We start from the raw sequence: 20,279 nt of genomic DNA, 5'->3' as shown, positions 1-20,279 counted from the left end.
GGGTGGGAGTGAAGTACATTCAAAAACTCAGGTACAATAAAAATTGAAGTAAAAATAAAATGATGTTCCTGTATAATAACCACTGTACTAAGGATGACATAATATTGAAAACTTGAAGAAACAAGATTTCTTATGATTATCAACTTAAGGAGAATACTTAAAAAGCACAAAGTGTTAACTTGATCATACTAACCCCTAAGGCTGGTCAGATCAGGTGGAACATCTATGAGTTTGTTATGTGAGGCATCTAGTTGTGTTAGACGAGTTAGGAAACCAATACCAGGGGGTAAGATACTCAGACAATTGTGTGATATATCCTGTAACATATTAGTTTTGTTTATGTTATGTTAAACCTGACTTAGCCATGATTCCGTGTTGTATTGTCCAAGTGTTGCAACTGGAAAAATATCAACAACCTGTAATTTTAAACTCATCATTAAAAGTATCATTCAAATGAAATTCAGACAAAGATCTCTGAAGACGAGAGACAAACATTTTATAGTCGTTAGTTGGAACAATATTAAAAAAAAAACATTCCGTAAACACATGACAATTCTAAAGAATGTTATGGTATCATGCATTCTCAACAGCAATAATCATTACACAGTTACATTCCAATAATTTTAACTTCTATGTATTTCGAAACAGAAGTTCCGAATTACATTTGCAATACAGAATTAATGAAGGAAAGCATTCTTTGCAATACTGCTCTGTAAAGGATATTAAAATGTTTCTAGCATAATAATCAAATAATTGTCCGTAACTATCATAAAAAATGTCTTTACATATACAAGTAATTATAGACGGTTCAGAAGCCGATTAGTGTAATTCACTAAATATCGAATTCTCAGACATTGGACTTGAGGAATTCTTTATGACACATTTCTTCAGGAGCATGTTCAATTAAATCAGTAGTATGATTCTTAACTGGAAGAGAGCAGCACATATTAGTGCTTCTGAAAAAATCAAATAAAATTCCAGTGGTCATTCAAAGTGAAGAAAATTTTGTACTCTGGCATTGAGATTCATGTATTTGATTCATACGTTTCTGTAGTCATCATAACCTATAATTTCAGCCAACTTTCAAGTGAACTAACACACAGTCAAATTAGTTTTAGACATTTTTTTGTTATTTATTTTATTTATTTACTTAGTTCACCCAACTTTTAAAATGGCAGAGCAAGCTAAGACATTACATATATTAATATCAACTACAGAGAAAATATGGAATGAATTTTATGATACCAATGACTATTGTAAGTAGAAGACTTGTCAGAAAGATGTTTGGAAAAATGTTCAGTGGACAAAAACAATAAGTCAGTAATTTTTTATGTTTTTGCCTCTAATAGTTACATACTATATATTACTTGACAATTATGTAAGTATGTATTAAGTTATTTCAATTACTGTCACACCTGAATAACTCATTACTTAATTTTTAAATATTAATGGAATTTTGGAAAAAACAATAGGCCTTATAATAAATCCCTATATAAATATAATCTCTTTTCCTCCATTTGATGACTTACACTGATTGACTTCTGAGCCATTGATATGATTACTTATAAATCTACAATAATTAAAAACAAAAAAGAGAGATAGAGAGTACAGAAGCAACAATAAACACAAGTACGGTAGATTATTATTTTTATATGATACTCAGTACTGACGGTTGCTGTGGTGTTTTTATAGTTACTGGATTGTTTCTGTGTTGATGATTGTACTGATGTTTGCTATGGTGTTACTGTGGCTGTTGTTGGATTATTTTTTGTGCTGGTGGTTGTACTGATGGCTGCTGTGGCATTACTGTAGCTGTTGTTGGATTGGTTTTATCTTGGTGATTGTATGATGGTTGCTGCAGTTTTGGTTATTGGACTGTTTCTGTGTTGATGGTTGCACTGATGATTTTTATGGTGTTATTGCAGCTGTTATTGGATTGTTTATATATTGATGGTTGCACTGATGATTTCTATGGTGTTATTGTAGCTGTTGTTGGACCGCTTTTTGTGTTGATAGCTGTACTGATGGTTGCTGTGTTATTATTGTTGAATGTTGTATAGGCTCTGTTCGGGGTTTTACTGATGGTTGATGTGGTGTTATTGTGGCTGTTGTTGGTAGTTTTACTTATAGTTGACATGATATTACTGTGGTGGTTACTGTGGCTGTTGCGATGATGAGTCTTATGTTGGTATCAGTGATTGTTCTTCTGTCGGTAATTGTTGTGGTGTTATTTTGATAATCATTGTGGTTGCTTCTTTCATTAGTGGTATTACTAGTGTTTGTTATGTTATTGTAATTAGATTTGTATTGGTGGTTGTATTAGTAGTTGTGATGTTAGTTCTTAACATGATGGGTGTGGTAATTTTTATGATGGTTGCGATAGTATATATAGTTGTGGTTGTAGTTGTAATGATGATTGTTAAGGTTTTGGTTATTGTGATGATAGTTTTTGTGATTGTGATTGCTGTGGTGTAACTGTGGTTTGTATAATTTTTGTGTTGGTGGTTGTAGTGATGTTGATTGTTACTGTCATAAGTTGGGTTAATTTTTGTGGTGATGGTTGTATTGATAGTGGTTATGGTTTTTGTTATTGTGGTAGTGATAGTGGTGATGGCGTGGTGAAGAAGGATGATGAGGTTGTGACAGTTGTAGTGATATCTGTATGTTGGTTGTACTGATGATGATGACGATGTGGTATTGTTGTGGAAATTCTTTGGTTGTATTGATAGCTGTTGCAATATCAATTATTAGGTAGGCATAGTTACTGTGACGGTGATGTCGGCCAACATTCCCAAATAATTCACAATCTAAATTACCTCTTTTTAACATGTATAAATATGTTAATTTTGAAGTAAGGATTACAAAATGAGGAATGTGTAATTCCATTAAAATGTAATTAACTAGAGACCTAGAAGTGGCTACTGAAGCATTTAAGAACACTTCATTATGTATTGTAACAAAAAAATAATAATTTTAAAGCATTTAAAATTGTATGCTTGCTCTGAACTATAAACTACATTTCAGAATTTAACTTTCTTTTTTTAGAAAAAACGTGTAAAAAAGAATTGTGTTTCAGATTATGTTCTCGGAAAGAAGAAAGAAAAATGTAAAAGTCGAACAGCTGCCAGTGAAGATGCACATACTCATGTTTCGTTAATTAATTACCGGTACGAAATGACAATGTATTGATTACAGTGCAGCTCAACACAGATCTTTGTCAGATTTCATTTCAACACAACATACACTTATAAAATTATGGCAAATATGTTATGTAGCTAATAAGGCTAAATCAAACCAGCATGGAAATAACAGCACCAAAAACATTTGTCCATATGAAGAGTGCAGAGGAAAAACAATCAAAGTCACAATTCTCTTAAGGATGATGTCATCAATTTAGTATCACAAAACCAACTGTGGTAACTTTCGAGGAATATCACTTTTGTTGACGTCGTACAAAATTTTGTCCAATATTCTTTTGAGAAGATTAACTCCGTACATAGATGAAATTATTGGGGATCATCAGTGCGGTTTTCGGTGTAATAGATCGACTATTGATCAGATTTTTTGTATTCGACAGATAATGGAGAAAAAATGGGAGTATAAGGGTACAGTACATCAGTTATTCATAGATTTCAAAAAGGCATATGACTCGGTTAAGAGGGAAGTATTATATGATATTCTTATTGAATTTGGTATTCCCAAGAAACTAGTTCGATTAATTAAAATGTGTCTCAGTGAAACATACAGCAGAGTCTGTATAGGTCAGTTTCTATCTGATGCTTTTCCAATTCACTGCAGGCTAAAGCAGGCAGATGCACTATCACCTTTACTTTTTAACTTCGTGCTAGAATATGCCATTAGGAAAGTTCAGGATAACAGGCAGGGTTTGGAATTGAACGGGTTACATCAGCTTCTTGTCTATGCGGATGACGTGAATATGTTAGGAGAAAATACACAAACGATTAGGGAAAACACGGAAATTTTACTTGAAGCAAGTAGAGCGATCGGTTTGGAAGTAAATCCCGAAAAGACAAAGTATATGATTATGTCTCGTGACCAGAATATTGTACGAAATGGAAATATAAAAATTGGAGATTTATCCTTCGAAGAGGTGGAAAAATTCAAATATCTTGGAGCAACAGTAACAAATATAAATGACACTCGGGAGGAAGTTAAACACAGAATAAATATGGGAAATGCGTGTTATTATTCGTTTGAGAAGCTCTTATCATCCAGTCTGCTGTCCAAAAATCTGAAAGTTGGAATTTATAAAACAGTTATATTACCGGTTCTTCTATATGGTTGTGAAACTTGGACTCTCACTCTGAGAGAGGAACATAGGTTCAGGGTGTTTGAGAATAAGGTGCTTAGGAAAATATTTGGGGCTAAGCGGGATGAAGTTACAGGAGAATGGAGAAAGTTACACAACACAGAACTGCACGCATTGTATTCTTCACCTGACATAATTAGGAACATTAAATCCAGACGTTTGAGATGAGCAGGGCATGTAGCACGTATGGGCGAATCCAGAAATGCATATAGAGTGTTAGTTGGGAGACCGGAGGGAAAAAGACCTTTAGGGAGGCCGAGACGTAGATGGGAGGATAATATTAAAATGGATTTCAGGGAGGTGGGGTATGATGATAGAGACTGGATTAATCTTGCACAGGATAGGGACCGCTGGCGGGCTTATGTGAGGGCGGCAATGAACCTTCGGGTTCCTTAAAAGCCATTTGTAAGTAAGTAAGTACAGCAAAATTTATTGCTGTTCTTAATGAAAAAGTAGGAAAGGATAAATCCGTGGTGATAACTCTCCTTTACTAGTTTTGATAAGAAAAACACTAAAGTTTGCAGTAATATAATGAATTAGATTATGACATCACCCTTATGAGCATTGTGACTTTGATTGTTTTTCCCGTGTACTCTTCATATTTAATTTCAAGTGTTTTATTATATTAGAAACAAAAAAGGTATTCCAAAAACTTGTGTTAGGTAGTATTCATAATAATTAAGTGTAATAAGTTATCACTTATCACAACTTACAGTATTATGATATATTTTTAAACTTAAACCCAAACTTTTTTGAGTTTAGCCTTTGAAGGTACGTCAATACTGTACTGTTAATCATACTAATGTTAAATTTAATGTATTATTTGCAAAATAGCTCAAGAACTTAGTCAGAAAATCAATCAAGTTACGGTATTTAATATTAATTGCAACTTATAGGGTCCCCTTTCACGAAGCTGATGTACTACTAAATAAGATTGGTCTCAATCTATTACGGCTTCACGAATTAATTCCATAAGAGTGATTCTATTTTGCTTTACCATCATTATGTTTCACGAAATGTTTATGCTTTTATCTTCATTATTTAATAGTTACAAATTATTAAAAGCTATGGAATGGATCTATAAATACATGGTTCCTCATCTAAATCGGTTTCATTAATTAATTTACTAATATCCCAATTAAAGAAAGCTAAAGATTGGGAAAAGCTGGATTTGCAGTGAAAGACCTGTCCTTGGGCAGAACACTATGAATGAATGAATCCCAATTATATTATTTAATTTAAGAATACGAGAAAAATAGAACAAAATACAAAACAGTAACAGAACTAGAGGTGAATTAAATCAGTCTGGACCTCCCTCATTTAACCAGGACAGAAAATTCATGTAGGGTCAAGTAGGGCTATTATGATACAAAAAATCAATCTTCTGCTGTAATTTTTCTACAAATTTGAAAAAATTAAGGCATGTGCTACATCAGACATACAGAACTCCTACAAAAGACCTTTCCAGTTTCGAACACACGTAATTTACGTTCTATGAATCTGAGGTGGATGAAAATAGTACCGGTACCAATGGAAAGAGAAACTCAAAAAGCTTAGTTCCTTACCTTAAAGATCTTCCCCCTTGGTAACATGGCACACAAATTAAGCCTATAATCAAGTTCCGACCCCCAGATTCTGAGGTTAGGTCTGTTCACCTTACCAGAAAGATGAAAAGTGGCTTTGTCAGAAAACACCATACAATGAATAAATTCATAATCGTTTTCAATTAAAGTCTGCATACTTATGCAGAAATTTCTTTGTAGCACTTTGTCCTCTGGTTTTAGGGCTTGCAGCAACTGTAGTCGGTACGGATGAAATCGCAACTGCTTGCGAAGAATCTTGCCTTAAAATCAGTGTACCATTTACGGATTATAGGTCCACTGGGTGGATCTGCACCAAACTTTGTTCGGTAATGTTGTTGCACATTAATAACCTACTGGTTCACATGAAAATCAAGATTTTCTGTCCTCTATAGCAGCCATTTCGCCTCAACAATGAACAAATTTGTTTATATGCGCTATTATGAAGCAGTGTTACCAACTATGAAAACAATGTTGCCACAACTAAACTTTTTTGGTTTCTCTTTCCATTGGTCTATTTTCATGCACCTTAGATTCAAAGAACGTAAGTTACATGTGTTCGAAATGGGAACGGTCTTTTGTAGAAGCCCTGTATATTAAGGATTTGGAGTTAAATTTATTTTTTATTTGTAACAATGGATAAAACTAAAACAAAACCAGTGTATCATATAGCCTTCTGTGTGGGCTATTGTGATACATCTACAGGGCTATTCTGATACAGCGCTATAAATCTGGATATATTACACCTGAGCAATGAAATAAGGCTATTGTGATATACACAGATGCTTAATGTATCACCTGTAAAAGTTTGGTTGAAATCACATTAAAACTGACTAAGATTTAGCAACTTTTGTAATGATATTATTTTCCTTAAATTTATCGATGATCTAGATCTAATACCATGTATGTGATTTTTTCAAAATTTTCAGGAGACATAAAAAATCTTTATTATTCATACATTCTATCTATTTGAACCACTAAAAGTAAAATAATTAGGTATATTCATAAAAAATTATAAGATATACAGTAGACTCTAGAAAACTCGAATTTTCGTAAAATTCGACATCTGCAGAAGCTTCTCTATTTTTTATAGCAGATTAATCATGAAATAAGTCTTTTTATTTTATATATCTACTTACACTGGTCGAGTGGTATGACTTGAGGCAGTAATTTTTGGAACATTCTGTACTGTAATACATAATAATATTCCTAGCGACAAGTGACTTGTACGGGGAATCTTCTATTCCTTTGATATCTGCGTGATGAAGCCGCCAGAAGAAGGAACGAGTGCAGAAGACAAACAAACCACCATCACCAGATTTTTCTCCAATAGAGACTAATATTTCATGTATATATAAGTCTTGTATTAAAAAAAACTGTTTTTGATTGCATTTTATGTTTTCTTTTGGCATCGATTTGTTAAAAACTTTCAAGTTTTTAGTATACTGTATCCTGAAATAATGTGTTTTATATATAACCTTTCTACAAGCCCGTAAAACTCGACATTTTCGTAACTCAATATCCTCTCAGTCCACATTAGGTCAAGTTTATGAGAGACTACTGTAGTAATATTTACTTACATTTATGAAACTGACGAAAACATTCAATATGAATACAAATGCCGAAATTTTTCGTGAAACATAATTTACTTAAAATAATTTAATTTCCATCTGGAACTCAAAACTACTGATACAATAAAACAGCAACTTCGTGAAACAGAACTTGGATAAATCTACAAGATAACTACAAGTTAACTTCGATTAATAGTTATGGAAAGCTATTTATTCACATTAAATAGTACTTTATTAAACAATCGAAATGCTTCATTGAGTTACAATATTACTAATAATGTTAAACAAGCAAACAACATACCTGATTCACAAAAGGCTACAATTTGAAACTAAAAATCCGAAGTGATATACGAGGCCTGTCTAAAAAGTATCCGACCTTTAGCCAGAAAAAATATTTCAAATACCTGACGGGGTTGGGACCCTAATCCCCTTCAAAGTAGGCCCCTTGTGCTTGCACACACTTAGCCCACCGATCCTTCCACTGCCGGAAACACCTCTGAAAGTCTTCTTTTGGAATGGTGTTCAGCTCCGTCGTCGCATTCCGCATTATCTCTTCTCTACTCTCAAAACGGGATCCTTTCAGTGGTGTCTTCAATTTTGGAAACAACCAGAAGTCGCAAGGAGCCAGGTCTGGAGAGTAGGGAGGTTGGCGAACGGTTGTAATTCCATGTTTGGCCAAGAAAGTGTGGATCAATTGGGATGAATGTGCGGGGGCGTTGTCGTGATGCAAGTGCCAGTTGTTCGCCGTCCACATGTCTGGTCTTTTGCGCCGAACTGCATCACGGAGTCGCCGGAGAACATCGTGATAGTACTCCTTTGTCACCGTTTGTCCTTCCGGTGCGTATTCGTGATGCACAATTCCACGGACATCAAAGAAAACAGTCAGCATCACCTTGATTTTGCTTCGCACCTGCCGCGCTTTCTTCGGCCTTGGAGACTCGGGATGCTTCCATTGCGACGACTATCTTTTTGTTTCTGGGTCGTACCCGTACACCCATGACTCATGTCCAGTTATCACGGTGTTCAGAAACCTAGGATCAGTGTTGGCGGTGTCCAGAAGGTCCTGTGCAACATCACGACGGAGGTCTTTTTGTTCCGGGGACAACTTGGGCACGAATTTCGCAGCCACTCGGTTCATGTTCAAATCATCACGCAAAATTGCATGTGCAGAATCTTTACTCACTCCAACCTCTTCGGCAATCTCCCGCACGGTCAAACGACGATCTGCCATCACCAAATTTCGCACCCTCTCAACAACAGCTGCACTCCGAGCAGTTTGGGGCCTGCCACAACGCTGCTCACTCTCCGCTGATGTGCGGCCATCTTTGAATCGGTTGAACCACTCCTTAATTTGTGTTACACCCATCGCATCTTCCCCAAACACCTGCTGAATCTTACGAATTGTTTGACTTTGAGAATCACCAAGCTTTTGACAAAATTTGATGCAGTATCTTTGCTCAATTCGTTCAGTCATCTTGCGAGAAAACTAAATCCGACAAACACTTAGAACAGCACCTTACTTGGCGACCACCAGCTAGTGACTGACACAAGCGAATGCAGTGAAAAAATTCAAGCATGCACATTAAGGTTCCTCCTTCCACCGTGCACAGTGGCGCCGCCTTAGAATCACTACTTTGAGCGGGAAAATTTAAGGTCGGATACTTTTTAGACAGACCTCGTAGTGTTAAAAGTTGTGTAATCAAGATGTATAAACTAAAAATAAAATTTTTAGGAAAACTTAACACAGTGTCTTTTCACACTCCAGAATAATAATGTGGAATCATAAGCATATCAAAACTAAAATAAAACATACACAGAGTGATTCAACAAAGCTGTTCTTTTTTCTTCAATTATACAGTTTTCTTACTTTATATAACACCATGAAATCTCATATATGAACATTATTTATAAATGCTACAATTTATAGAAAATTTTAACTCATTACTCGTAATTTTTAAAACAGAAAGTGTGCGTCACTTAACATAACTTTTATCAAGCAATAACTAGGTGGTCAAGATAATTAAAAAAATAATCACCAACGGGAACAAGATATAAAATAAAATAAATAAACAGTGTAAATACTACCTGCAACACACACTGGCTATGTTTCAATGTGCTTTCTTATTAGAAACAAACAACTGACACGTGAAAAAAAACTGTAGCTGAAAATGAATGAAGGAATATCTTTGTAACATTATGCACCACTATATTTAATTGGTTATTTAACGATGCCCTATCAAATCCGCATTTATCTAGCATTGATGGAATTCATCATAGCAATATGATACCAGTACTTGATGAGACGAGTCTAAGAATTTGCCAAGATATTATCTGGCATTCGCCTTACATTTGGGGGGAGGGGGGAAACTCACCCAGATATTCAGCCGAAGTGGGATTTAAATCATGCCCGCAAATAATAACTCGTCACTTGTGTTTTAGCTTCACTAATACTTGTTAAATCTATCAATTTAACTTACCACGTGAAATTTTCCGCACAAAAATATCAACATCTTTGATTAATCACGCTGTGTATATATATTAAAAAGGGTACACTGGGGACAGAAAGATAAATTTTACTTCCTTTCATGACCTCAATACTTGGTAGAGGTAAATAATTAACAACATATTATACCTGCTACACTCAGAGAGAACTTCAAGTACTCATTTCATTTCCTACCAGTAACTTAAAATCCCAAATCTGTTTTGGAAATTACGTCAAAGAGAAAAATCCATTGTTCCTTCTTGGGGCTAAATTATTATTTCATTAAGAATTATACTTTATTATACTACTGGAAGTTCAAGAATATTTTCATTATTTACTCATTACTCTCTGAAGGTAGATTAAGTTCAGCCTGTAACCAATCACTTAACTGTCTTAGCTAAGTCAACATCTCATGTATGTGGTTCATAACTAAATTTGAAATGGTACTCAAAAATACAAATAAATAGTTATCTTATTAACAATTTTGTTCCTGTGATGTACAGGGTGGAAGTGAAATAACCCTGAAGAGTTTCAGAGTGAATAGCTCATGTTTTACATAACAAAAAAAGTGTAATACCACAGTCTACTATATACAGTCACGAAGCTTGAGTTTTGAGGGTGCTAGAAACAATAGACTGTGACGGTACTATTTTGTATTGCCTGTAATGAGGCGATATTAGCAATCCTAGTGGTGAGCAACTACCTAATGTTTGCATATTTACTACGTATTGAATTTCGTGACTGTATCTACTAGACTGTGGTTAATACTATATTGATGGAAAGTTCATAGTTTTCTCAGAAAATAATGTTTCCCCCCACCCCCAAATGTTTAACACACTCTTATTCGGTAACTATTGTGAGTAGGATCGTGATTTTGTCCATATCAATAGAAAGTCTAATAAAGAATCATTTATCCCTCTGGCATATTTCAATAGCAAGGATAGCTTTTGTGTAAATTTAATTTAAAAATCACTAATTTCAAGCCACTGAACGATGTAACCAGTTTGCAACATTGTAGCCAAAGAGGCAGGCAGGAGGCAGTTCGCATAGGTTGAGTTTGTTGACCTCTTACATCTGTATTACGAGAAGAAAGGAGACTGTGTTAGTGGCAAGGTTGTCAGACTGCTGGAACTTCCAACTTAATTTTCTAAATAACCAAGCACTTAATCACAAAACGTAATATAGCTTTTCTATTCTTTTAAGTGTACCCTATTATACCTTTCAATCTGCAGAACTATTTCCCTTCCACTCTGTATATTGAATATTCTACAATGTCCTTAATTTGTAATGATGTAAATAAAACATTAAGCAAACGAGCCACAAATACATTGACATAATTTGTTTTCCTCCCACTTTAATAAATTGGCTGAGGTAAATAAAGTTATCTCTTAATCAATAAGTATAGAAATAGGTTAATTCATTCGTCACATACTATCCCATGCATGAAGTTCTTGCTCAAAGATCATACTCCCCAAATGGATCTATTTGCTAACAAAATACCAGAACGAAATCATGAGCCATATTTTTTAATACAAAAATTTTAATATGAGAAATTGCAAAAATCAACAACGTAATTTTGGATGTGCCTAGTTATGTTGCAAGTTCGTTAATAAATTCTACTTAAATGTCATTGTTCCATATTATTTGGAATAAATACCATGTAGGCCTATAAATAAGATGTGCTTACTCAAGCTACTTTATTTATACAATATCAGAACAATGTTACATTCTATATAGTTTTTCATGGAAGTATACCTCTCGAAAGATACAATGGTATGCTGGGAAAAAATTATATATGTATGTTTCTCATTATTGCTGTGCCCTTTCTGACTTGATATGCTAATCCTCTACATATCTGGAAGTGTAAGACAGAATACCATTCCTAATAAAAAATACACATAAGCTAATTCATATTCTGCAGCAACAACCTATTAAACAATTAAGATACCTTACACATATAAGATACCAAAATAGGAAATGAATTTACAAAATACCATACAGCATCTGTATTTTAAATAATTTAATTCAACTATTCAATATTAAGTGTGATTCAAAAAATCTAAATTATACTTACCAAATTTTCAAGCATGACCAAATCTCCTATGTCATCAGAAATAACCTCCAAATGGTTGTGAGAAAGCTGAAGTGAACGCAACTCACAAAGCTTGAAGAACGATAGAGGCAGAGCAGTTAATTTGTTGTGGCTGATGTTCAGGCGTGTTAATTTTGTAAGGCATCCTAACTCTGAAGGAATGCTGTCCAAGTTATTGTTGTGAATCTGAGGGTAAAGCAATATTTACATAAAATAAGAGTCTGCTTACAACTTCCATAATGTAATTGAGTTATGAGACATAATTAGAAACTGAACATGGATTGCAGTGAAACATAAATTTTATTAAAACATCTTCGAAATATTTGAAAGTTAAATAGGCATATTAAGGTGATTAGTTAACAAACCTTCATAATCAAAACTAAAATGAAAGCTATAGCATTTAAAGGGATTCACATAGATAAAAACTAGTCAACTAGATAATAAATCACTTAGGTTTACATATTAACACTCGAAAATCGTTATTCTAATTAACTATATTCTAAGGTAAAAAAATGGAAAGACTGTACAGTAGAACCCCAATTATCCGTCATCCTATTAACCGGTTGGCGGATTATCCGACTGTATTTCTTTCCCTTTATTTATTTATTTATTTATTATTATTATTTTTTTTTTTTTTTGCTACAGAAACATATGAAGTAGATACTATTGTACGTTATATTAGTATATGTATTTTTTCTAGAGAGTGTTATTACAAGCATTTACACTTACACAGTTTGGTCTACTGTACAAATTCTACATAAAATGAATTCCATGAGTGTCAAAAGAAAACGTGTTGTGCTAAATATAGAACAAAATGTATATAATTAAGTGGTTTGGAGAAAGAGAAACTGTGGGTCATCTCGTATCACAATATGAGACTGATCAAAGATAAAGTGTATTACAGTAGGTAAATCTACAACACGAGACCTCTAGTATTCCTATCTTTCCAGTGACAGCCATTACAAGGAGTTTTCTTACCCTTAAAAATACGTCGTTAACAACCGAACTTAAACTAATGAACTTCTGATTCACTACCTAGCGTATTAAACACAAGACCACGGAGAAAATGACGAAAGTTCAGTGTTATTCACATAATTTACCAAAATATCTTATGGTACGGATTGTCAGATTTTTCCGATTAACCGTTCAGTCAACCCCCTTCATTACCACGGATAATAGAGGTTCTACTGTACTATCGGTTCATATAATTATCTTTAAGCAAGTCTCTTACTTCTGATATTTAGGATGAGCCCTAAGTTACAAAACAGATTACAGAAAAATTTTAGGTGCTATGTTGTGGCACTGTTCAGAGGACTTTCAAAAATATAACAAGCAAGGACACTGAATCAAAACTTTACAAGATATTGGCCCCACTAATATTAATATATGGCAGTGAATCATGGGTAATTTCAAAATCAGATGCAAAAGAAATTCTGCTTTTTTTTTTTTTTTTTTTTGTGTCTGTGTCTGTGTGTGTGCGTGTGTGTGTGTGTCTTTCTCTCTCTTTAATTTACTTACGTTTAGTACAGTTAAAGTTGCGAGATTCTTTATTTTTGGCGATATCTGAGTGATACAATTTGAACTGAGGTCAAGCCAGGTTAATGGTTCGTGTTCCCACCATCTCTCCCCTTCGACTTCACGGTCCATTCTAACCTCGAGTAAACGAACTTCTGCTTCGTCCAGTTCATCAAGCTGCCATACTTTCTCAGGAACTGAATCAAAACAAATAAACAAAGATTACAATGGCTCTTTCAACCTTCTCCACTAAGACACTTCAGTGGTCCTCAATTTTAAGACACTGTATTAATATCTCTATTACAACTATTGGTAGTTAACATATGATAGCTTGTATAATTATCTTGTAGTTGCTAAATGTATATGATGAAATTGTATATAGATTCAGCAACTACTGATACGAAAATGGTTACAAAGATTTTGTCATTACGAAAAATTACACAAAAATATTTCTCAGACTTAAACAAATGTGAAGCTTTTCAATATTCAAAAACAGTTCCAAAACTTCGTTGTTACGGAAATACATAAAATTTCCAAACTATTACGACTAACTGTCACTTCACTTCAGCAGATTACTTTACATCTTGGCAAACAATCCCACTTAAAAAAGTTGTGAAATACAATAATTATATAGGCCTATTAGTAACTAAACCAAAGGCGGCACCATTTTCTCTTTAATAATTGTGTACTGCGAATAGTATAGTGTACTAAGCAGGTGGTTTTACTTTCCAGTACCCTATACTTTCCACAGAATTACCTACAACTATTCATCTGTTGTACGTAGTAATGAATGAGAGTATCGCCACCATATTGTCCACATCAAACATCACAAGCAAAAGGATCACCATTCAAATGTAAAACATATTTGTTAAATTATGTCGAAACACAACCTCCATCGACAATAATCTCTATCTCTGATGACACTAAAAATGTTTTCTTGCTGGTGCAGTCAGGCCCACAAACACCCATGTCCAGAAATTTGTACTTCCACCGACACTAAAAATGCTTTCTTGCTGCTGTGGTCCAGCCTCCAAACACTCAATGTCCAGAAATCTTCACCTTCACTGGCATTAAAAATGCTTGCTTACTGCTGTGATCTAGACTCCCAAACACTCACTGTCCAGAAATTTAGGTATTTTTGTACTAGACCTATTACACTACCATGCTAACATACAAATTTAATGTATTTATATTTTTGGCTTTTAGTAGTCATGCATATCGTAAACAAAACAAAAAAATTGAGTGCAGACGCCAATTTCACAACGAAAATAAGGGTCGAAAGTAGTTGTGAAAGTAGAGGCTGGCAGAAAGGTGCGGGAATCTACGTTAGGTTAGTTTAGGCTTTTCGTATGCCTTGCACATACGAATCTGTAACAGGTTAGATTATGTTAGTTTAGGTTTTTGGTAGGTCTTGCATATACAAAGCAAGAACAGGTGAGGTTAGGCTAGGCTTTTAGTGTGCCCTGCATATACTCACAGTTATCTAAGCCTCTCTTGCTGTCCACCTTTCTTTGGTAACGCTATTGGACCTCTCAAGCAAACTTAAGCATTTAAATAAAAAGTCTCATCAGCATATGCCATTACGGTGGCGATACATCTGTTCATTACTACATACAATGGTTGAATAGTTCTAAGTAATTCTAGGAAAAGTACTGAGTGCTAGAAAGTGAAACCACATGTTTAGTTCTCTATATTATTCCTAGTACGCAACTGTTAAAGAAACATTATGCCTCCTTTGGTCTACTTCTGTAAAATTACCTTTATATCTAATAGGTGAAATTGATAGGCCTACAATTACATTGAAAACAAATGGTCGCCAATGCTGATACAGAAATTATGAATATTCAGATTTTACAAAAGTCTCTCAAATGAAACTGAGAAGGGACAAGATATTCCTGAAAGTAGAACTGAATCAAACATAATTCCTGTCCACTGCTGTAGAGTAACAGCACGCCTGAGCAGGCCAGGGTTCAAATCCTGGTTCGGACAAGTTACCTGGTTGAGGTGTATATATATATATATATATATATATATATATATATATATATATATCTGTGTGTGTGTGTGTGTATATATACACATATATATATATAAAAGAAAATTTAAAGACCGCTAGGAATTCTAGTGAATAAACTTATTAAACTCCGAATATAAAATTTACACGAAATTCTATAAAATAAACAGCATACATATTATGAAAATATTACTGGCAAAAAAAAAAAAAAAAAAAAAAAAAGGGAACAGCTTTCGTCAAGGAACATCCTATTCTGATCGAAATTTTACTTTGAAATTATTAATCATAAAACATACAAATTTAATTTGGGGACACATACCAGTATTGCTTGTAATGATTAAAAAAAAAAAAACTCTTGATAGAGTACATCATCGTCATCACCTTCTAAGCCAGCCATTTTCAACCGGTGTGCTGCGAGAAAATGAAAATAGTAAAGGATGTCGCAGAAAAAAAAAACAGAAAAATAAAAGTGAAAAGATAGTAAAGAAAATAGGTCCACAAGGGTCAACTGTCACCGAAAGAGCATAAGTCAACATTCAATACCAGTAAATACAATGTAGGTGTAAGATCAGCACAGAAGAGAATGACTGATGTGCATCAGTAAAGTTAAAATACAATATCGTACCAAACTTAAACTTACTCGTCTGTATGATATATGTATATATATTGAACATTAAATACCTCGGCAAAACATGTAATAATATTCAAATCAAGATTTCAGGTGTAACTCCCTGTAAAGTTGATTTGAATAATTTCGAGGGAAAAATTGTTCCGGAGCCGGGTATCGAACCCGGGACCTTTGGTTTAACGTAACAACGCTCTACCACTGAGCTACCCGGGAACTCTACGTACGTTAAACCAAAGGTCCCGGGTTCGATACCCGGCTCCGGAACAATTTTTCCCTCGAAATTATTCATGTAATAATATTGTATTTTTTCATATTTCCTAAATACTAGTACCGGTAATAAATTAAAAAACACACCATAATTAGCACTAATATTGCACTGTAAGTTAAAAACTTTCTGTCATTAAATTTTACATTTCTATCATAAACTTCAAATAAAAATACAAAAAAGTGTCTATTTTGTTTCGGTGCTTATCACTTTTTTTGCCCCATAGGCTACCCCTTTCACCATTCATCACACTATCATTCCCCTCTATGCTGACTAAAAAAAATGCATACTGGTAGGCCTATAAAATTGAAAATATTTTGTTTTATATAGGTCTATTAATTTTTACCCCATTTATTTGTATTTTATAGTCGTCATTCCCTCTAAAATGCTCAAAATTCCCTCCTGGTTGGGAACCAATGATATAGATTAGAGGCTACCTTCCTATGTAAGTGTACCTCGAGATTTTAAATTACGGTAGTAGCTATATCTTTAGTATGGCACATATTAAAAAAGTTTGAAAAACACTGACATAGGCCAATGCACGGTAGGCACCGAGGCCCGTTCTGACTCAGAAGTCATCTTGCCATCAATATTGCAGTCTCTTCATACCACAGAGTTAACCATAAAAAATGGTGACATTTTTAGCAAATGATCAGGCAGGCTACCACAACAAACTATTTTTAAAAAGCCTATAAGATATATAAAACAAATTTGGATAAATTGGTGTTAGAAGTAATAACAGACACTGACAATAGTGAAACATTTATAATGGAGTAAGACAAACGGTACAACCATTGAAGTGAAATGTATGAGACTAACAGTGGGATATAGGCCTACGATCATACAAGAAACGAAGATATGCAGGAACTTCAATTATAACCGGCTATACATTTTATAAACAATTACTAGGCCCAATGGAAATCATATAACTTATTGGATATTCATCCAAACAAAATTCTAAGGGATGTCATTCAAAGTAACCGAATCTTACATAACATTAGCTGACATCTCCGATTTGTCCCTTCATAATACATGAAGTATCTAACTAAATAAATACATCTGTCGCTAAATCTTCACGAGTTACTAGACTGCTTACTCACTGACGAAAATAGATTTACATTAACCTAACATATTCACCTGACGCAAGTCCTCTACCACTAAGACTCAATTGACCACTCTTTCGAGCCAGTTTAATTAAATGAGATGATAGCTCCTTTGAGTCCGATTCTTGATTTTGTAAATGAAATATTGGGTTGAGCTTCCTAAAACGAGAATTTGGTGGCCTTCGAGGCCGATACTTGTCAAGATTCGACATTTTCAGAATCAAATAGGTTACTGCGTTTTAAACTGGCTCAAGGTGCTCAATGTAGCCAACTCACTTCTGAAAATTATTGTCGCATTGAAAAAATGATTATGTACTAAAATATTTTCAAAAATGTAGCCTTTTCGTTTCAACTCTGTCCTCTTAAATTCTATTTAAAGTTCTGGAGTGCATGGTACTAGTTATAGATTATGATAATAAAACACTTGTTCATGAAAAATTAAAAGTGGAAGAATTTTACAACCGGTGAGGTTTCTCACTATGGAACATATTCATGGATTTAATTCGATTCAGAGTAGCGGGAATTATAAATAAGTGATAGGGTTGTTAAAAAGTGAAGTTCCTTTCCGTCTGAGTGACACATTTCTACAGTTATACGAACCTATGTACATAAGTAAGAAAAGACGATATGTGGCTGTATCTAAAGCAAATTTTCTCAACAAGTGACTAATCACGACAAGCCATGTGATATTATCTTGACCCGTTCCTTTATTAAATTTGAGACAAAACAGTTCTAAATGTTTCAGAAAGCCAATGTCGTGATAAAATCTCGTCTAGTTATTTTAATATTGTCCTTTGTTTTTGTTGTGGTGGCTAGTAGTAGTATAGCAGTTGTAATAATAGTAGTAGCAGTAGTAGTACACTAGGCTGTTGCTAATCCGACATCTCAATTATCCGGCCTCCTTTTAGTATACTTCCTATCACTTCTACTGCAATAGTTTTCTGATAAATTTTCACTGGTGTCATGTGTTATACTATATTATATACGTACATATTTAGGCCTATATATGTACACAGGTGCCGGCCACATGTGGAACGTTCTAGTTTCGATTTAGAAATGCAAGTGGAGTGTGATTGGCGTAGTTTATAACATTAAATTTAATGGAACTTTTAGCAGGGGGTTTTGGCGGGCTGGAGCCCATCCAAAATTAATTTGAGCCCACTCTTAAGCCCCCCTTCCCCCAAGATAAAACTCCCCAGGTATTGTGGGAGTCATTCAAAGCTATGAAAAAAAAAGGGAGAGGAAGCTTATCCACCATCATTAGTGAGTGACACGCTGCTCACGTGAAAGAGAATAATGTAGACGATAGTTGATGCTTTACGTTACAAAGCATTACAAGATAGAGCTCAAAGGAGACATGATGAACCGAAAAGCAGCAATAATAAGGAAAATTTTATTTATAACTTTCACAATTTATGGTGAACTTGAATCCTCTACTGAAAGTAAGAATAGAAGATGAAAGTTAAAACGCCAAATGTATACACAACACCATACAAAACGAAATATTCAACATAACTGGTGAACATACCATAGCTATTTTCAAGTGATGAGCCAGATCGGGCAGTACCATTTTAGTACCGGTACTTACCGGTACGTCTTACTTCCAATAGTGAAGTATTTCTGAAACTGCACTATGATATGTAGAGGAACATATACACGTTCCAGTATCTATTCATCCGATTCAAAACCTTCAATGCTACAAAAACAGTAATATACACGATATTACAGGTTGCTTGGTTGTGCAGTAGCCTACAATAGTATATGATTGAAATTGTTATGTCTTCGTGTGAATATTTGTTTAACTGTAATGTGCATTTTTCACTTATACTGTCCTCCTTATTTGCTAGTGCGTCCACTCCAGCGCGTCCCCCCCCCCCAACCCACTAATTTGAAAGCTCTGGCGCCACCACTGATTTTTAGCACTCTCAGTGATTCGACACTCTCTCTAATCCGGCATCCCTCTGTGCAAGGAATGGCCGGATTAGCAAGTCTACTGTAGTAATAATACTATTATCTGTGCATTTCGATCTGGCAGATCAAGGTCACGTACAAACGTACAAAACTACAAACCACGCACGAGTCACTGAACTGAAAACTGTGAACTGAAGCACTGGTAATTTTGGCTGTTCCAGCTGACTTTAGTTTAGGAGAATGGTCCAGGAATGGAGTAAGCACGTGGCAAATGCAGTCCATTGCTTGACTTGAGCTGCCAGTTCGAAATGCACAGATAATAGCAGTAGTGGTAGTAGTAATAGTAGTGAAAAAGGTAATGGCACTCCCTTTATACTCCATGGAGGCGCATGGTGTGGCATGCAAGGATGCGAGTAGAGTTCCATGCTTTCATGACACCACACTAGAAGAGTTTGCGTTGTCGGTATCATGCTCCAACCATCTTTTAACGTCGAGATTGGCCCGGGCTGAATGACTCTGGGGCCGTAAGTTTTGGCGAAAAAAATCCCATCAATCCAGAACGGTCCCAGATTCAATTCAACCACTTGTCAAATTCTGTCCACCGCCAAAAGTTACCCAGCAATTCTGGTTCAACTGGTTGAGGGAAATTCTCGGAAAAACTCCCAACCAGGTAGTTTGTCCCAAACATATTTGAACCTGGGCCCACTCGTTTCACAGTCAAATATGCTAACCATTAATCCACAGCTGTGGACTATCTATAGGACTTAAAAACTCAACCCGAACCTATG

The 20,279-nt window shown here is 34.8% G+C and overlaps 1 protein-coding gene across 2 annotated transcripts in view; it reads right to left on the bottom strand.

Annotated features, from left to right (window-relative positions):
* Nucleotides 1-17,833, bottom strand: part of LOC138694809 (leucine-rich repeat-containing protein 40-like) — a 56,473-nt gene extending 38,640 nt beyond the window's left edge. The window contains exons 1-4 of one of the 2 annotated variants that reach the window (XM_069818894.1): nt 17,615-17,833; nt 13,574-13,767; nt 12,038-12,241; nt 194-317 (exon numbers count right to left, since the gene is read on the bottom strand). In XM_069818894.1, coding sequence (XP_069674995.1) covers nt 194-317; nt 12,038-12,241; nt 13,574-13,767; nt 17,615-17,792 — 700 coding nt within the window. In that variant the 5' untranslated portion in view covers nt 17,793-17,833. Of the gene's footprint in view, nt 1-193; nt 318-12,037; nt 12,242-13,573; nt 13,768-17,468; nt 17,580-17,614 lie in introns of those variants that run through there. The other variant, XM_069818895.1, reaches the window with a different exon arrangement.
* Between the last annotated feature and the right edge of the window lie 2,446 nt (nt 17,834-20,279).

The sequence above is a fragment of the Periplaneta americana genome, chromosome 2, assembly GCF_040183065.1.
Source record: "Periplaneta americana isolate PAMFEO1 chromosome 2, P.americana_PAMFEO1_priV1, whole genome shotgun sequence".
NCBI lineage: Eukaryota > Metazoa > Arthropoda > Insecta > Blattodea > Blattidae > Periplaneta > Periplaneta americana.
The sequence above is the reverse complement of the archived record's forward strand: the minus strand, read 5'-3'. Positions and strand labels throughout refer to the sequence as shown.